The sequence below is a fragment of the Bos javanicus genome, chromosome 23, assembly GCF_032452875.1.
Source record: "Bos javanicus breed banteng chromosome 23, ARS-OSU_banteng_1.0, whole genome shotgun sequence".
Taxonomy (NCBI): Eukaryota; Metazoa; Chordata; class Mammalia; order Artiodactyla; family Bovidae; genus Bos; species Bos javanicus.
The window spans coordinates 7,806,438-7,823,663 of NC_083890.1; the positions used below are offsets into that span (position 1 = coordinate 7,806,438).

General features: G+C 58.5%; 1 protein-coding gene across 1 annotated transcript in view; it reads left to right on the forward strand.

The window, feature by feature from the left end:
- The first annotated feature begins 712 nt into the window (after positions 1 to 712).
- ITPR3 (inositol 1,4,5-trisphosphate receptor type 3) overlaps positions 713 to 17,226 on the forward strand; it is a 68,062-nt gene continuing 51,548 nt past the window's right edge. The window contains exons 1-2 of the mRNA XM_061397939.1: positions 713 to 894; positions 15,303 to 15,373. Coding sequence (XP_061253923.1) covers positions 806 to 894; positions 15,303 to 15,373 — 160 coding nt within the window. The 5' untranslated portion in view covers positions 713 to 805. The remainder of the gene's footprint in view (positions 895 to 15,302; positions 15,374 to 17,226) is intronic.

The following is a 17,226-nucleotide window of genomic DNA, read 5'->3' on the forward strand; positions in this document are numbered from 1 at the left end:
CGTTAAGAAAAATGAATCCCGATGTGCTCTGCGAAGGAATGAGCGCGCCTCTCCGCGCAAGACGGCTCTCAGCTGGGAGCGGAGACGGTGCGGTGGCCGCAGGGCGGCCGCAGCCAGGGCGCTCCTGGGCACGTCCTCCGGGCGCGGTTCAAGGGAGCGCGCGTGAGGCGCCCGGGCTCACCCTTTCGCGGCCGCCAGCCCAGCCCTCAGCGACTCGAGGGCCGAGTAGACGTTTCGGCGAACCTCGAGGGCTGAGAGCTCCCTCTGGGCCTCCCAGGGATGGCGGCTCCGGGAGGCTGGCCGGGGACTCGCCGGAGCTGGAAATCTGTCCCGGCAGCCGTCGGGATCGCGCGGGGCCGGCGGCCGCCTTGGCGTCCGGGAGGCTGGGCCCGGACGCGCGAGGGGCGCGGGAGGCGGGCCGCCGCACGTGGGTGCCGGCGGGCGGGCCGGGGGGGCGGGGTGTGGCTTCCCCGCCTCCCGGGCGAGATTTGCATGTGTGTGCAGCTGCCCCAGACTTCCTGCTCCTCTGCGCCGCAGGTAGGCGCGGGCCGGGCCGGGCGGGCGGGTGGCGGGTGTTCCGAGACGCGGGCACCTCCTCACCCGGACGCCACCTCCGGCTCCCCGGCCGCGCCGCGCCGCCTTCAGCTCCGGGGGCCACCAGCCCGCCCCGGCCGCGCCGAGCGCCCGGCTCCGAGGTGGGGGCGCGCCCCGCTCGGCCTCGCGGGTCGTCTCCGCTTTCCGCACCGCGCCTGGTCGCGCGCCCCTGGGCGCCTCCACCGCCCCGGCTCCCCCGAGGGCCGCAGCCATGAGCGAGATGTCCAGCTTCCTCCACATCGGGGACATCGTCTCCCTGTACGCCGAGGGCTCCGTCAATGGCTTCATCAGCACTTTGGGGTGAGCGAGCCGAGTTCGAGGGGGGCGCGGGCGGGGAGGGGGCGCGGTGGGCCCCGGTGCCGTTTGCGTGCGTTCTGCTGCCTCCTGCCGTCAGGGGACCTGGTCGTCCCCCAGCTTGAAGGAACAGGGGAGCGGCTCGCCTCCTTTTAGAGAAAGGAAGTGAAATATTTGCCTAGGTAGGAGTCGGGCGCCCCGCCTGTGTTGGCAGGAGGCGCCCCCTTCGCGAAGCCTCCACCCTTGCACGCTTGCCTTTCTTCCCCAGAGGAGGGGGCGCCTGGGACTTCCTCTGCAGGTGGTCCCTATGCGGGGAGGCAGGTGGGTGGCCGTGGCGGTAGTCGGGGACAGGCATCCGGGCCTGGACGTGGCCGACTTTGGAGCGAAGCGGAATCGTGGTGGTGGTGATGGTGAACGGGAGGGCCAGGAGCCCGGGGCCGTCTAGTTACAGACCTGCCGCTCCTTCGGAGGGTCGCACCTTTTCCTCCGAGCTCTCTCCTGCCCCGTTCCCTGTCTCTAGGAGTCTCTTCCCCGCCCTCTCCTTCCAGGCGTCCCAGGTCCCGCCAGGCGGCCCCTTCTCCCCGCCTCTCCCTGGCAATTTCCTGCGCAGCTCATCTGGCGCCCCTGGGTCCCTGGTCCCAGGATCTCTGGAGCACTTTGCAAACATTAATTAATTCTGGCCGCCACCCCACAGGGTCTGGACGAGCAAGGAATCCGTTCACGTCCCTGGAGAGGGCCAGGCCCGGAGCTGGCATAGGGCAGGGAAAGAATGAGAGGAAATGGGTTTATCTTCCGAAGGGCAGTTGAGTGAGTCGCTGGGGCGGAGGGGAGAGTGGCTCCTGCACCTCTCCAGCCCCAGGGTGGGGCCTGTTACCTGTGTCATGTTTTACAGTCTGCGGACTTGTGTTAAATGGTCTCATCTACCACACCCAGCGGTTCTTTAGGATGAACCCACCCTCTTTGCTGACCCAACTCATCTCGACGCCAACTGGCTACAAGGTGCCTTCTCCCCGGGGGTTTGGAGGACAGCCTTGGCACCCTCAGCCCAGGGCGAGCTGACCCTGAGCTCAGGAGGTGGGAGTCACCTGGCTCCCTTGGTGTCTTGTTGGGAGTTTAGCTTTAGTCGTGTGGGAAAGATCTCGAGGGCGGGAGGGCTGAGTCAGCCAAAGGGGGATGCGGACTGGGAATTCTAGCATACCTCAAGCCTTATCTCAGCACCTCCAGGCCTTCCCAGCCCCCTCTCCATTCAGATGCGGACTCCCCAGCCCTTCGACCTCTCCCCGCCAGTCTCTTCTCTTGTTCGGTTTCCCAGAGGATGGGAGTGGGTGAGGGCACGGTGAGCTGACCTCCCTCAGAGAGCAACGACTCTCGGACTGCCCCTCTAGCCAGGCTGCCCGGCTGGCACGGAGTCAACACCTCTGATAACCAAGGGAAGGAGCAGAGGGTGTGGCAGATGGTGGAAGCCTCCTTTCTGCTGTCTGGACAGGCCCAGGGCTTTGGAGAAATGACCATCTTCTCTGTTGCCCAGTGTTAGGGCTAAGCCCCCAGGAGGGCTTTTTCAGCACCTGTGACGTCTAACAGAATCAAGGGAAATTTTTGGCGGGGCCGCAGTGTCTGGCAGGTGGGATCTTAGTTTCCTGACCAGGGACCCATCCCACGCCCCCTGCAGTGGAAGCGGGGAGTCCCAGGCACTGGACCACCAGGGAAGCCCAAGGGAAACGTCTCCTCCTGCCGTTCACACGGGCCTCATCCCCTTGCCAGGGATTCCCTCTATTGCTTCCTAACAGCTCCTTCCCGCCCCAGCCCTTCCTGCCCCAGGAAGCAGCCTCCTGCTCGCCAATCTGATTCTGAGGCTGGGCCTGTGACTGCCAGAGCGCTTCTGCTCCAGGGGCTGGTTCCCAGAGCACCCAACTTGCTGCGACGCCTGCATGCCCGCCCTCCCAGACGGCACTCTAGCACCGGCATGTGCTGGCCCCAAATCAATTGTCTTTTTTTTTTTTTCACCTCCTCTTCACACCCCCGATGCACCACTTGGACTGAGATTCCTGGAACCTTGGCCTGTCTCTTTACCTTTGTTCCTGTGTTGCCCCCGCCCTTCAGCCAGTCTCCACCTGGGTAAATCTGACCCACCCTCTCAGACCTGGTGCAAAGCGCTTCCTTTGTGAGATCCAGCCCCCCACCCACCCCCCACCCCCAACCAGGGCAGAATTAACCGCTTTTCCCTTATGCTTCAAACTACTTTGTACAAGTTCCTCTCCGATGTTAACTGTATTGTTTGACGCTTTATGATTAGTTGGAGGTTTCTCTGTAGGGCCTTCTAATGCTGGGCACTCTGCCAGGACTGACTGATTAAGTATCCCATTCAGCCAGTCCGGCACTGTGCTGGGCACATGCTCAGAGCCAAACTCAAGGGAAGAATGATTTCTGAACACCGCAAAGCATGGCCACTCGAAGTGTGGTCCTTGGCCCAGCAGCATCTGCATCACGGAGAGGTTTGTTAGAAAATACATAATCTCACACCCGAGCCTGTACCACTAAATCAGAATCTGCATTTTGAGCCTAAAATTTAGACATTTGGTGTCTAAAAGAGAAGCATCACTCTCTGTGATTCTCCCTCTGCTCCATCCTCGCCGGAATCTTTCTGCCTCCATCCTCAGCTCTGGTCCCCCTTTGCCTTCACCCTGGCCATTGGGGCCCGTATCTGCGAACCCTGGAGGGTGATTTGATTGAGTTCCCAGGCGATCCCAATGCTTGGTGCCCAAGAGGTGCCCAATGAGGGCTGGAGGAAATGAATTTGGTGAAGACAAGGGCAGCCTTGGTGGCCAGTGAGGCTGCTCAGCTGGGAGGTGGGAAGTGCAGGCACTGGTGGAGGAGGGAGTCTGGGGCAGCCTTCAGATTCCAGCTGGGCTCTGTGAGCCAAGTGGAGGAGGCCAATTAGAGCCGCCTGGGTAATTAGAGCTCCTGGTGATGATTGTACATTAACTCTGGGTTGGAAGGACGGGAGGGGTCTGAGGAGTGGATCCTGGAGCAGGCTGAGACCTCGGGCAGGAAGGGAGAGCAGGCCCATGCGTGTCCTTGGCAGAAGTGCATGGCCAGGACACTGCCTCGTGCCGCCCCCCCCCCCCCACCCCAGGGTGGGAGGCAGCAGAGGTGGAGGGAGGCCACTGCCCGTGAAGGATATACTGTGGCTTCTGGCAGTGGCTGTGGGGAACTGGCCCCGAGTGCGGGATGGGCCCCTTGGGTCTCACATGCAGTTCCCTGAGGGTCTACTTTGAGTGCCCAGAGGAGGGGCCCCCAGACCCTTTCAGTAAGCTGGGGGGTGTGGGTGGACTAGGTCGTGCAGTTGAGGCCCAGAATGGGTCAGATTGCCTATGGCTGGGCCTTGGAGCACCACTTGGGGTCAGGGCCTCTGGATGTGTGTCACTCAGGGCTCGGTGATCACAGGGGCTGTGATCTGCTTTTCCAGGAGGGTGGGCCTTGGAGGTCAGGACCCAGGAAGGCGGAGGTCAATGTGGAGGAAGCCCCGGGTCTCAGGGTCAGGACCTGCTTTGTCTCTAACTGGAGGGGTGATTTTGGCAAGGCCCTGCCTCTCAGAGTGTTTCTATCTCCATGATTATCCTCTACGGTGCTCTGTTGCATCTGAGAATCCCTGTGTGTCTTAAAACCCAGTTCCAGCATCCCATGTCAGACCAACTGTATTAACGCTTGTAGGGGTGGGGTCTGAGGCCTGCTCCTTGGTCTGGAAAGCCCATCTCTTAGTTTTCATCAGACCTCACTAAGTCATTCAGCAAACATTTAATGGGCACCTACTATGTGCCAGACACAGTTCTAGTCACTGGGGAATCAGTAACCAAGACAGAGTCTGGCCTGTTCTAGTCTGTACAGTGGAGAGCCCAGAGAAATGGTCTCTAAGAGCCTGTTGAGTCTTAAGTCTCTGAGACACGGGTAATTCCAGGAGGGGGCGCTGGCCTTCCCGTGCAGACTGAATTCCATGGGCAGATGTCCGAACTGCCCTTGGCTTTCATTTAATTGTGATTTCACTGGAATGAGACGTTGGACTTACCCCTGTCCTAAGGTAGGGTCTCAGCCTCCTCTAGAGCAATCCATACAACCCATTGTTTTTGGGAAAATACATATATATTTTTTCCTTTCTTAATTAAAACTTTTTTGTTTTTGCTGTGCTCCATGGCTTTCAGGATCTTATTTCCCCTACCAGGGATAGAACCCCAGGCCCCGGCAGTGAAAGCGCCAAATCCTAACCACTGGACCACCAGGGGATTCCCATACTGTTTTTTCCTGATTAAAAAATAATATATGCTCCATGCAGAAAACTTGAAAAACTAAAATAAAAAGTTATCTGCAATACCACTGTGATTATCTTGACAGCCTCTATATGGACTTTCTAGTCTTTTATGCACCCACAAATAAACATGTACAAAATGGTCAAACTGCACGTCTGGCTTTGTATGCTGGCTTTCTGGGGAGAATACATTAAGCTGTGTTTTCCCCATGATGTACCCATGATGTGCCTCACTTATTTAAGCAACTCTAGTCTTGGGCATTTGGCTTGGCTGTACATTTCTTGCTATTCTGCACAATCTTCACTGAACATCCTAGTCCCTACATGCCAGAACACCTACTTGTCCAGTTATCCTCTTGGGACAGGTTCCCCGAAGTGGAAGTCCAGGATCAGAGGGAAGGCACACCTTTTTTTTTTTTCTGTTCTGAGTGGCGTGTGGGATCTTAGTTCCCTGACCAGGGATTGAACCTCAGGCCTTCAGCAGGGAGAGTGTGGAGTCCTTTCCTCCGGACCACCAGGGAATGCCCAGGCACATCTTTTCCCTTGCTGGCTCTCTCTAACTCTGACGGTGGAGGTGGTGATGGAGGAGGAGGAGGAAGCTGGGACCCAGTGCCCCAGGGATGCTCACTTCACATCACGAGTCTGAGAGGATTGCACTAGGGGTGTGGGGAGTAGGGCCAGTCTCTGCCCTCCAGGCTGGGCCAGGTTGGGCGTGGTGGCCATGATGGGGAGGGCTGCAGTGGAGAGGAGTCAGTGTGGGGGTGGCCCAAGGACAGAATCAGCTCCAAGGTCCAGCCTGGGGCTCCAGGGACCTAGCTGCCTGCTCCTCCTGGGCCCTAAAAGAATCCTGCCGTAGCCAGCTGCTCCTGCTCTGCCCTGCCCTACATTCCTGACCCACGTCCCCTCCCCTCCCCTCCCCTTCTTGGCCCCGTGAGGCTGTGGGTGGGTGGGGCAGAGGCTTGGGCTGGGGGTGGGGTGATATGCTGGATTTCAGGGTGGGGTCACGACAGCTTTCTGTCCTTCCTTTGTGGGGAGGCGTCTGTGTTTCGATTACTCCTGAGCAGATATCTCCTGCAATCCACCCCCAGGCCTGCTCACCACGCTTCACCCATGTGGAGCTGGAGGGCTCCTCCCTGGAAGTAGGGGCTGTGAGAGAGGAGGGAGGGAGGCCTCTGGGGGGAGGGGAGGAGAGCAGGGCCCAGATCTCCAGTAAGTTCATCACAGGCCCCAGCTCCGAGCCCCCACATGTGTCACCCTGGTCCCGCCCAGGGTGGCGGTGGTTCCCAGCATTTGTACCTGCAGCCTTCTGCGTGGCGGACCCCTGGGGAGGTGGGGGGTGACCCAGCAGGAGTCCGCCACGGCTACTGGAGAAGAGGCTGCAAGATTTTCCACACCAGGGCAGAAATGAGGCTGGGTATTGACAGCACAGTGGACCTGGGGTGTGGTGGGACCGGGGCTTGGAGAGGGGGTACACATTGCACTTGGGGAGATAAGACTGTGGGGACTCCTGGCTGGGGACTGAGCAGGGGAGTGAAATGATCACAGTGCGTGTAAAGGTGCATATTTGTTTGGCTGGCAGGTGGGCAGAGCCAGAAGAGACAGTGAACATAAATCTTAGCCCAGGGGCAGCTGCAGGTGTTTGAGGCAGACACCTGTGCATATTTGGTTCACAAATCCCTCTCCCATCACTCAGCCAGCCAGCCAGCCATCACCGCCTTCCTCCAGCCTGCAGGAGAGCCAGCTTTCCAGGATCTGAGTCTAGACATAGGGTGACGGGGGTGACAGGTCATGAGAGGGAGAACTCGGTCTGTGTTTCAGAGATGCTGCTGCTGCTGGCAATGGGTGGACTTTCCCAAGTATTTACAGCTCTGGTCTGTGCTGTCCCTTTGACCCCTTACCACCATCTGGAGGCATATATAAAATGTATAAAAGCAGGGAAAGGGACTTCCCTAGTGGTCGAGTGATTAAGACGCCACACTCCAGTGCAGGGGGCACAGGTTCGATGCCTGGTTGGGGAACTAAGGTCCCTCGTGTCTTGCAGTGCTGCAAAAAAAAAAAAAGAATTATTTAGAACACATATATCCACCACTGGACTGCAAGGAGATCCAACCAGTCCATTCTGAAGGAGATCAGCCCTGGGATTTCTTTGGAAGGAATGATGCTAAAGCTGAAACTCTAGTACTTTGGCCACCTCATGCGAAGAGTTGACTCATTGGAAAAGACTCTGATGCTGGGAGGGATTGGGGGCAGGAGGAGAAGGGGACGACAGAGGATGAGATGGTTGGATGGCATCACTGACTCCATGGACGTGAGTCTGAGTGAACTCCGGGAGTTGGTGATGGACAGGGAGGCCTGGCGTGCTGCGATTCATGATGTCGCAAAGAGTCGGACACGACTGAGTGACTGAATTCAACTGAGACCTAGTGATTGTTTACATTTTGCCATACTTACTGTGCTTATTTTTTTATTGAAGTGTTTCATGGTAAATTACACGCAGTGCATGTTTTCGCCTCTACATCCTTCATTTTACATTCCTAAGAAATAGGCTGTGTTCCTGTGTGACCGCAGTCCTGTCATCACACCAGTTAGTAATTTCCGAATAGTATCCAAGGCCGGATCCATAGGCCAAGCCACTCCATTGTTCTCAGTCTGGCCTCGACCACCGGTGTCTTTAAATTAGGATCTGATCTAGGTCCATGTGTTAATTTGATTCACAATGCCTCCGGAGTCTCCTTTAATCTGAAGCAGCGCCTGCTCCCATTTCTTTCTTCCTCACCCTGATGGGGAGGCTATAGACAGTCTCCCTTTGTGGAGTCATCAGGGCTGCCCCGCAGGGTCTGAAGCTGAGTGGCCTAGGCCTCGGGGCTCCCCTGCGAAGGCCCCTCCAGCCTCAGTTATTAGGCAGGTTGGACAGGCCCAGAGCCCATGCCCTGGATGGAGCGCAGGAGAGAGGCCTGGGGGTGGGCTGGGTGGCCCAGGGTTGCCTGTCTTCTGTGCCTTTTCTCAGCTCTCTTGTCTCTCCTGCTCCCCGTCGCTCTTCTCCTTGGCCTAATAGAGACCCCAGGACTTGCCAGAGCCTACCCACCCCTGAGAGCCAGAAATCCAGGCCTGTGGGCAGAGGCAGTGCTTTGAAAGCTTGTGCCCTGGCCAAGGGTCTTTATTTCTGTCTGGTCAGGTTTAATCACATTTGCTGCCTCTGTTCCTTGCTGGGGAGACTCTTGGGGTTCCCCAAGAGCCTGAGTATGTGGCTTGCTGTCCTTTCTAGACATAAGCTCTCTGAAAGGATGAGCCATGCTTATTTTGAAGTCCATATACTCTGGTCCCTTTGGTGGCTCCGGGTGGATCCTTGGTAAAGAAAGACGTGTAGAGGTCAGGTTTATGGGTATTTTTCTGCAAAGATGCAGAAGTGGACTGCTTTTCTCTGATGAGCCAGGGATCCCAGCCAGTGAACCTGGGTTACTTGCCCAGCATTCCTCCCCACCCACACCAGTGGATGTGACTGAGTATTTGGGGAGGGGGAATCCAAGGCCTCCATCCACCACCAGTCGATCCCAGTGTTCTGACAGTGCCTGCTTTGGGAATGGCCTACCGTGGGTCTGGCCTACATCTGTGGGGTGGTGGCCAGTGCCCTGGGCTGGGGAGTCAGGAGATCTGGGGTCTGGAACTGGCTGTTCCTTTAACCGTGCGGCCTGAGCTCCTTGGTCTCCCCCTGCACCTCTCTTTCCCAGGCTAGATCAGGGAGGGGCTGTCTAGGGACCCTTGAGGGTCTCTCCAGTCTGCAGGCCTCTTTCCTCAGCTGCTTCTCTGATAGTCACTTGCACCACTTCTAGCTCCTCCTCCTTATCTAATCTTTCCTGGCAGCACTGACCCGCCCCAGTACCTTTTCCACGGCTTCCACCTGATCTCAAAGTCCACCCTGGGCAGAATGGGGCCTATGCCCCTGGATGCATCTGCCTTTCTCTCTTCCTTCCCAAGGTCTTGGGGTGCAGGCCCTGGAGCATTTTCAGGGCAGCACCCTCCACATCCTTCTAGAGCAGAGCTGTCCACTAACTCCTGTTCAGAGGGTCCAGGGCAGGCCTGCCCACCGACTTGCTGCCGGACCCTCCCTCTCCTCTCACCCCCTCCCCTTGCCCACCCTGCTGATCCCTCCTGGGTCCTGCACGGTGCAAGCTCAGACCCATCTTGTGTCTCCCACTGTCCTCAGTTGGCGAGAGTGTAGGACGCAGCTCCTGTTCTCACAGGACTCAGCATGGTGGACAGGAGCTTCCAGAGGGTGGGGACCACACCCAGCATATCATCCCTTCACAGTAAAGTTTTGTGGGACTGATGGAGACCTAGATTGTACAAATGCCATCAGCTACCAGCTGCGTGGACCAGGTGGTTCCTTTAACTCTGTGAACCTTACTGGACTGTGGTAAGAATGGGATGAGGTACTAGGTGTAAACACGATTTATAAAGTAAACGTGTTCTGCACAGTGGAGCATCGGTTCTTCTAAAGTGATCTTGGCTGAGGGCCCCCCCCCCCACTTTAGTTGTTGGGGACGGACAGGGAACTCGCAGGAGCGGAGGTGCGGCCGGCCTTGGAGGTGGCAGGACGCGGGGGCGGGGCGGGGGGGAGCAGACAGAGATAACAGGGCTGGCTGAGCGCGGGCGGGAGTAGGCCATTCCCCAGCCCTTGGACGGGGATGGAGGCGCCCAGGCGGGGAGGGGACGGGGAAGCGAGGGGCAGCTTCTCCCAGGAGAGCCCGGCTCTGGTTACGGCGCCAGGTGCGCATCGGAAGCCGGACACCTGTGACCAGACTAGTACAGCCCATACAGATGCCCCCACCTTGAGGGAGAATGGGGGGGGGGTACGGCCGGGATGTGGGTGCCACCAGTGGGAAGGGCTCCCCCGGGGCCGCCCCTCGCGGGCTCCCTGGCTGGGGAGGAAAGCGCGGGCGCTGGCGGCTCGTCCCCACCTCTTCGCGCCCGCCTCCTGCCGCCCCCGGGCGAGCCTGGCCCGGGCCCAGCGTCCTGGCGGCGGCTTGCAGTGGGAGGCAGGCTGGGGCGAGGCCGCGCTCGCATTCCCTCCGCGACGCGGTTGGGGCGACGGCCGCACGCGGGGAGGCGAGTTTCGTTCCGCGGCGGGGGCGGGACCGGGGCTGGCCGGGAGCGCTCTGCGGCCTCCGCGAGTAGGCGGGGCCTCACCGGCCGGGGCGGGGCCTCACCGGCCGGGGCGGGACTTCAGGGGGCCTCGGTGGACCGGGGTGGGGCTTCAGGGGGCCTCTGCGGATCGGGGCGGGGCTTCAGGGGGGGCCTCGGCGGGCCGGGGCGGGGCTTCAGGGGGCCTCTGCGCGGGGCTCGGCGACCACCTCTCCGCCTCTCGCTCTACCCAGAGGCTCTAAAGTCTCGGCCGCGCTCTCTGAGGCTCCCACTCCATCGAAACTTAGCTGTCGGAAGTCCCGGCCCTCGTTCCTCCCTCTGGTCTCGGGTCTTTCTCTCCGCAGCCCGTCCGATAAGGGCTTTCCCGCTTATCTGTTAATAGCTTCATGGGACACCCCTCCCTTCCCCGCCCCCCCGATAGCACCTCAGTCCTGAGGAGGAGCTTCTGAGGGACGGAGGGGAGACTTCCGCGGGCGCGCTGCGGAGCAGTTTGGGACCTCCTAAACACCCTGCCGCTGGCTGACCTCTTTGCCTACGGGCTTGGTGGAGGGCTGCCCTCCAGATGGGAAATGAAATGATGGGGAGGGCGAGGTGCCATCCCTCAGAGGCTGCAGGGGAGGGGTGCGGAATGTTCCCAAGCTGTGCTGATTTTGCTCATCCAGGACCCGCACTTGGAGAAGGGAGGGAGTGGGATGTTGGATCCCGGAGGAAGTCCTGAAAGTCCCTGTCCGTTTTCTTGATGCCTTCCTGGAGCCCCGTGCCTTTTTAATTTCATGGCCCACATGGCTTGCTTCTCTGTTCTGGTCGCCCATACAGACCATTCCTGTCCCCTCTTGGCTGCGGATCTGGGATGTTTTCCTTTCTGACCTTGCTTGCAGCTCTGCTGGAAGCCAAGCTCCGCTCCTGACCAACCCCTCCCCTTCTCTAAGAGGCTTCAGCTTGCACTCCCCAAATGTGCTCTGCTCTCTGTAAACCACTGGGCACTGGGGAGGGGCTCAGTGGGAGACAGCAGGGCTTCAGAAGCTATGCCAGAGTGGGCGGGGACAGAAGGACATCCACATGATGACCAGGCACATTTGTGCCAGGGGGATTAGGAAAAGCACGCCAGGCATCCAAACTTGCTTGTCCTTTTTTCTGCACGTGTGACCCAGACAAAGAGTTCCCAGGAGAGGGATGGAGGGTTTCTGAGGTGAGGATGGGTTTTCCTCAGACTGGGAGTCTCTGGGGAGATGGCCTCTACAGGGCCTTATGCATTGGACAAGATGGAGGCTGTGGGGGTACCCCAGCCTCTCTCGGTTGCCCTGACTTCCATAATGCCCTCTGGCTGTCCGGTACCCCCAGCAGTGCCAGGTCCCAGGCCCGCCCCGACTTCCTCCCCTCCCCTGCCCAAACTTACCATCCTGCAACCCCTCCTCTCAGGGCTTTGCCAAGAGACAGCCAGCTAATCTGATTCACTAATGTCTTACAGGAAATTCTATGAATTATTCAAGGCTCTGCACAGCTCTTGCCTCTTCTCTCACACCTTCTCTGATTGGCCAAGCTCTGACCTCTCCCTTTCTTGGACAGAATCCACAGCTGGTACCATCAGTTGGCACCCATGCGTATTCCTTAGATCATGAACTCTTCTGAGTCTGTGACTTGTCTTCCCAGTGAGGTTTTGAACTCCCTGAGGCAGAGACCTTATCTTTTGCTTCTCGTGTGCTTCCCTCAGTAGTTAGTAAAATGATTAATTCACTCAGTGTGTATTCCGAGTGTGCCACTCCGTGCCAGACAGGTGGTCCAAGTGCTGGGGATACAGGAGGAAGCAATACAGACACATCCCTGTCCTCATGAACCTTCCATCTCAGGTCAGGGAGGAATAGGACCCCAAATAAACTCTGTAGCAGGCCAAGTGGTGATGTGGAGAACAGTGAGGCGGGCAGGGGGATGAGAAGTGTGAGAGAGAGAGCAGTCCACAGTTTTCAAAAGGGCAGGGAGGGAGCCTGGCCACAGGAACGGGTCACCTGAGCTGAGATCTGAAGGAGATGAGAAGTGTGTGAGAGAGAGCAGTCCACAGTTTTCAAAAGGGCAGGGAGGGAGCCTGGCCACAGGAACGGGTCATCTGAGCTGAGATCTGAAGGAGATGAGCGAGGGGTGGAGCTAGGAGGGTGTCTAGGGTAGAGAGTGCCAGGCAGAGGGAAGAGCTGAGATCAAGTCTCTTGGAAGGTTTGAGGAGCCTGGAGGAGGACGGTGGGCTGGAGCAGAGTGGGCCAGGGGCGGGGGTGGTGGGGTGGGGAGGAGATGAGGTGTGAGAGGTGAAGGGGTCTTGTGAGTTCTTGCCTTACCCTCTGAGATGGGTGGTTTTGGAGGTTCCCAGCAGAGCACTGCCCTCATTTGACTGACCTTTTCAAGGAATCCCTTTGCTGCTATGTGGAGGACAGGCTGTAGAGGTGAGAGGGGTGTTAGGAGACAGTGATACCGGGTGAGAGCCGCTGGGTGCCTGGACGAAGTGGTGTTGGCGTGATGAAAAGTCAGATTCTGTACATAATAAAAAAAATTTTTATTGAAGTACAATTGATTTACAGTGTTGTGTTAACTTCTGCTGTACAGCAAAGTGACTCATTTATACATATATATTATTTTCCATTGTGATTTCATCACATGATATTGAATGTAGTTCCCTGTGCTCTGCAGTAGGACCTTGTTTCTCCCCCTCCTCTGTATAATAGTTTGCATCTGCTCCTCCCAAACTCCAGTCTCTCCGTCCCTCCCTGACGTCCCCCGCCCCCTGCAGCAACCCCAAGTCTCTATGTCTGTGTCTGTTCTCTATGTCTGTGGGTCTGTTTCTGTTGCATAGATAGGTTTATTTTTGTCATATTTTAGACTCAGATTCCGTACATAGTTTAATGATAAAGCCCACAGCGTTTCCTCACAGGTTAGCTGTGAGAGGTGAGCGAGAGGACCAGGCAATTGGAAGGAGGGATTAGCTGGATGGAGAGAGGGCATCAAGAAGAGCAGGAGCTCCGCGTTGGGAACGTGCTGAATTTGCGATTCCTGTGGACATCCAAGTGGAGACGTGGAGTGGGTGGTTAGATTACGAATCTGGAGTTTGAGGGAAGAGGGACAGAGGAGGTGGAGGCGGAAGTTATCAGTAAATTTACAAGCCGTGCTTTGAACCCGTGCGTGGCCAAGATGACCAAGGGCCTGAGTGCTGGTGGAGGAGAGAGGATGGAGCTGGAGGCTGGGAATGGGGAGGGGTCTGAGGGGGTCCTCACAGCAGGCCCTTCTCTCCCCTTCCTGAGGCTGCACCTGTTGCCTTCAAAGCCCAGCTCTGCTGCTTGCTGGCTGTGTGTCCTCGGCCGGATCATTTGCCCTCTCCGTATCTCCTGCAAAATGGAGGAACTCCTGCAAAAACGGGAGACTTAGAAAATTAAATAATATATGAAAACATTAGAAGCAAAATCCTGCTTGCTGTCATTATTGTTACTGTGGACTGTGTCGTGCTGGTGATTCCTAAGGGGAAACCCCAGGCTCCTGTCCTCAGGGAACTCATGGTCTAGACACCGCGAGGAGCCCCAGAGGAGACACGGCCGCGGGAGAGGCCAGGACCCGGCGCTGTGGGAACACAGGGCTAGGTGGGTAGGGGATGCGGCAGGCGGGAGGGCACTGGCCAAGGAAGGAGGGACTGAAGATAAAGGGATGAAAGAATGGAGGGGCTTGGAGGGGAGCGGGGGCGGCTGCTGGGACCACTCTGTGGAGGTGAGAGCTCCAGGGACCTTGGGATCAACCAGAGATTTTAGCACAGCTAGGGCAGGGAGGTTGTGAGGCTGGCTAGGGAGTGGGTGGAGGTCAGATCACAAAAGGCCTTGTTGGCCAGTCCAAGGAGGGGAGGACCAGAAGGAGGCTTTGGAATTAGCTCTGTGACTTGAGACAAATTAGTGTTCAAACCCAGTTTCCTCCTCTATAAAATAGTGTTCATGACTAGCCCCCTGCGGTGAGTTGGTAAGAATTCAGAGGCGGAGGTTGTGAAGTGCTGAGATAGAGCTGGCCTCTGAGATGGTGGGTCGTCATCGTCACCATCATAGTGTTAGAGGCTTGTGTGGTGTTGAAGAATGTTAAATGTGGGCATGGATGGATGGGTGGGTGGGTGTCCTCCAGAGACTCAGGATTAACCCCGGCCAGGATAGAGGGGAGGAATTTCGGGCCCAGGGTGACCACAGCGGAGGGTGTGGAATGGGCCTGATGGAGGCTGGGAAGGTTTGTTGTCTTGTCTTTGAGACGCAGAGGCTGCCCCCTAGGCTGCTGTCTCATCAGCGTTTCTCGCTGGGTTGCTTCAGTCTCTCTGCCTGTGCTTCTTACCCTGTTTGTCTTTCTGACTCTGTCTTTTCTGTCTCTCTGTGTCTCTCCTAGGCTCTGTCTCTCGGTCCCCCTTCTCTCTCCCTCCTCCATCAGGTCTGGGTGGGGTCTGAGGGCCGTGACAGGAGTTACGTGGGCAGTGTGTGGCAGCCCAGGCCGGCCGCAGACCCCCAGGACGCAGCTCCAGCGGGTGAGGGCAGTGGCAGACTCCATGTGTCTCTGTGCTTTTTGTGGGGGCTCCCCCACCCCCACCCAGGGGACCTCGCCTTTTAACAGTGGCGCCCGGAAAGGCGGTGACTTGATGGTATGGGATCGTCAGTGATGGAGGGAGAGGTTTCTTTCTTTTGTCTAAGTATAGTTGACATACAGTGATGTGTTAGCTACTGCTGTACAGCAAGGTGATTCAGTTTGACATGCATGCATTCTGTTTTACATTCTTTTCCATTCCAGAATGTAGTTCTCCGTGCTGCTCAGTAACAGCCTGTTGCTCACCCATTCCATGTATAAAAGTTTACATCTGCTAACCCAGCCTTCCATTCTGTCCCTCGTGCGGTCTCTTTGGAGGCCTTCCTGGTGCCCTGGGCCGCCTGGGCAGGTGGGCATCTTCTTTGTGCTGACTCACTGCCTCATCCCGCAGGTTGGTGGATGACCGCTGTGTGGTGGAGCCCGCGGCTGGTGACCTGGACAACCCCCCTAAGAAGTTCCGAGGTGAGTCCTCTGAGCCCCCGCCGAGTCCTGGGCGGGTGGGTCAGGCTGGGTGCCCACAGCCCTCGTGTGGTCTGTGGAACCCCCGTTGGCCAAAGGATGCCTTCTTGTCAGGGTGGCCTCTGTCTTCACTTTTGTGGAGGCACACGGTACTTCTCAGGGGCGCACCCACTTCTGGCCATGGGGGCCTGTCGTCCCCTGACCTTCCCGCCACCCGCAAGGCTCTCTGCGTGACTGGGTGTTTCCTGAGGACCTGCTCAGCCATGAGGAGGCCCAGGCTGCAAGCCCTGCTCTGTGCCGCCTGGTGTGGGGACTGGAGCCCCCGCTGCCCTCCTCCCTCCTCCCAGCCCCGGTTGTGACTGTATCCTCGGTCCCAGGCGGCATGGGTGACTCCTGCCCGAGGGGGCTTGTGGTGTGGGCTCTGGCTCTGCTGTGTGACTCTGGGCATCCGCCTGCACGCTCTGTGTGCCCTGCAGTCTGCGGGCTCCTCCGCCTGCCCTGCGGGCCTGGGGCTGAAACCCTGCTGCCCCTGCGCCCAGCAGGGGAAGCTGTCATTGTGGTGACTCCCTGTGAGGCTGAGGCAGGCAGACGGATCCTGGGTGTGGTGGGCAGGGTGGGAGCGGGCCGCGACACGCCGGGCGGTGCCGTCTGTCTGCCCACGTGGCTGCTCCTTGGGGAGAGGTCAGCTGGGATTGTCCCGAGAGGGATGCGGTTGATGGAGGGAGCAGGATTCAAGAGGGCCCTGCGGCCTCCTGGGCTGTCTGCCGGGGGGCCTTGCCCGTCCATTGGAGTACAGAGGAGACAGAGGGGGTCCCCCCGGGCCACAGGGGACCCACATCTGCTGTTCTGCTTCCATCGCGTGCCTGAGTGGGCTCTTAGGTCGGGGCGTGCCTGGCCACGTGTTCTCTTTGTCCAGCCCTGTCTGGCCACACTCCCTCACCTTTTCCCCGACCCTGGGCCCCTCCCTGGTTCCCACCAGCACCGCCTGTGTTCCTCATCTTTATCGGCCGTGCTCTTGATAAAGGCGGAGGGTGCTTGTGCGGGCCACCTGCTTGGAGACGCCGCTCGCAGCTCGGACTGCCCTGGTCCTGAAGTGGGGGCGGGGGGCAGTTAGGGTGAGGGCAGGGGCACACCTGCACTTTCCTGGAGTCAGAAAGAGGAGAGCTTGCACTTTTCTGCTCTGGCTGAGGGCTTCGCGCAAGTTCTTAGGAAGAACTTAGGACTGGATTGCGTGGTGAGGGTCCCGAGGCTGGGCTGAGCCGGGTGGGGGTGACCGGGGCCGACAGGAGAAGAGAAGATGGCGGTGTGGCCGTGTGTGGAGTCAGCTGTGTTGCGAGGTGGGAGGTGCTGACGGACAGTGGGGTGTGGTGGACCAAGGCTTGCCCTGGAGTTCCCGGAGACAGAGTTTGGGGCCAGTTTTTGACAACAAAACCTCTACTTAGCAGAACAAGTGCTCCTTTGACTTCTTGCCCTCCTCCCGCCCCCTCCTTTCTCTTCCTCCTTATTGTCCCAAAGCCCGTGAGCAGGGCCCCCCCCCCCAGCCTTGGGGGCTGCCCCGTGATCCCCAGAGACACCCGGGGGGCTCAGCCTCCAGCTTCCTTCCTGCCCCTGCTGCCCTTGGCCTGGGTGTCGGGGTGAGGCGGGCCGAGACCCTCTGGACCCCCTGGGGCCCTGTGTGGACCTGAGAAGAAGCCCACCCTCTGAGACAGGGGTCCATGCGACACCCTGGCTGGTGGGTGTTCGCCAGAGTGAGAACCTGGGGTGAGAGACGTGGGCACAGACCTTTCCAGCTTCGAGACCAGGGTCCCCCCCAACCCTGGAGCCTGGCCTCTCGCTGTTCTGTGTTTCTCCCGCAA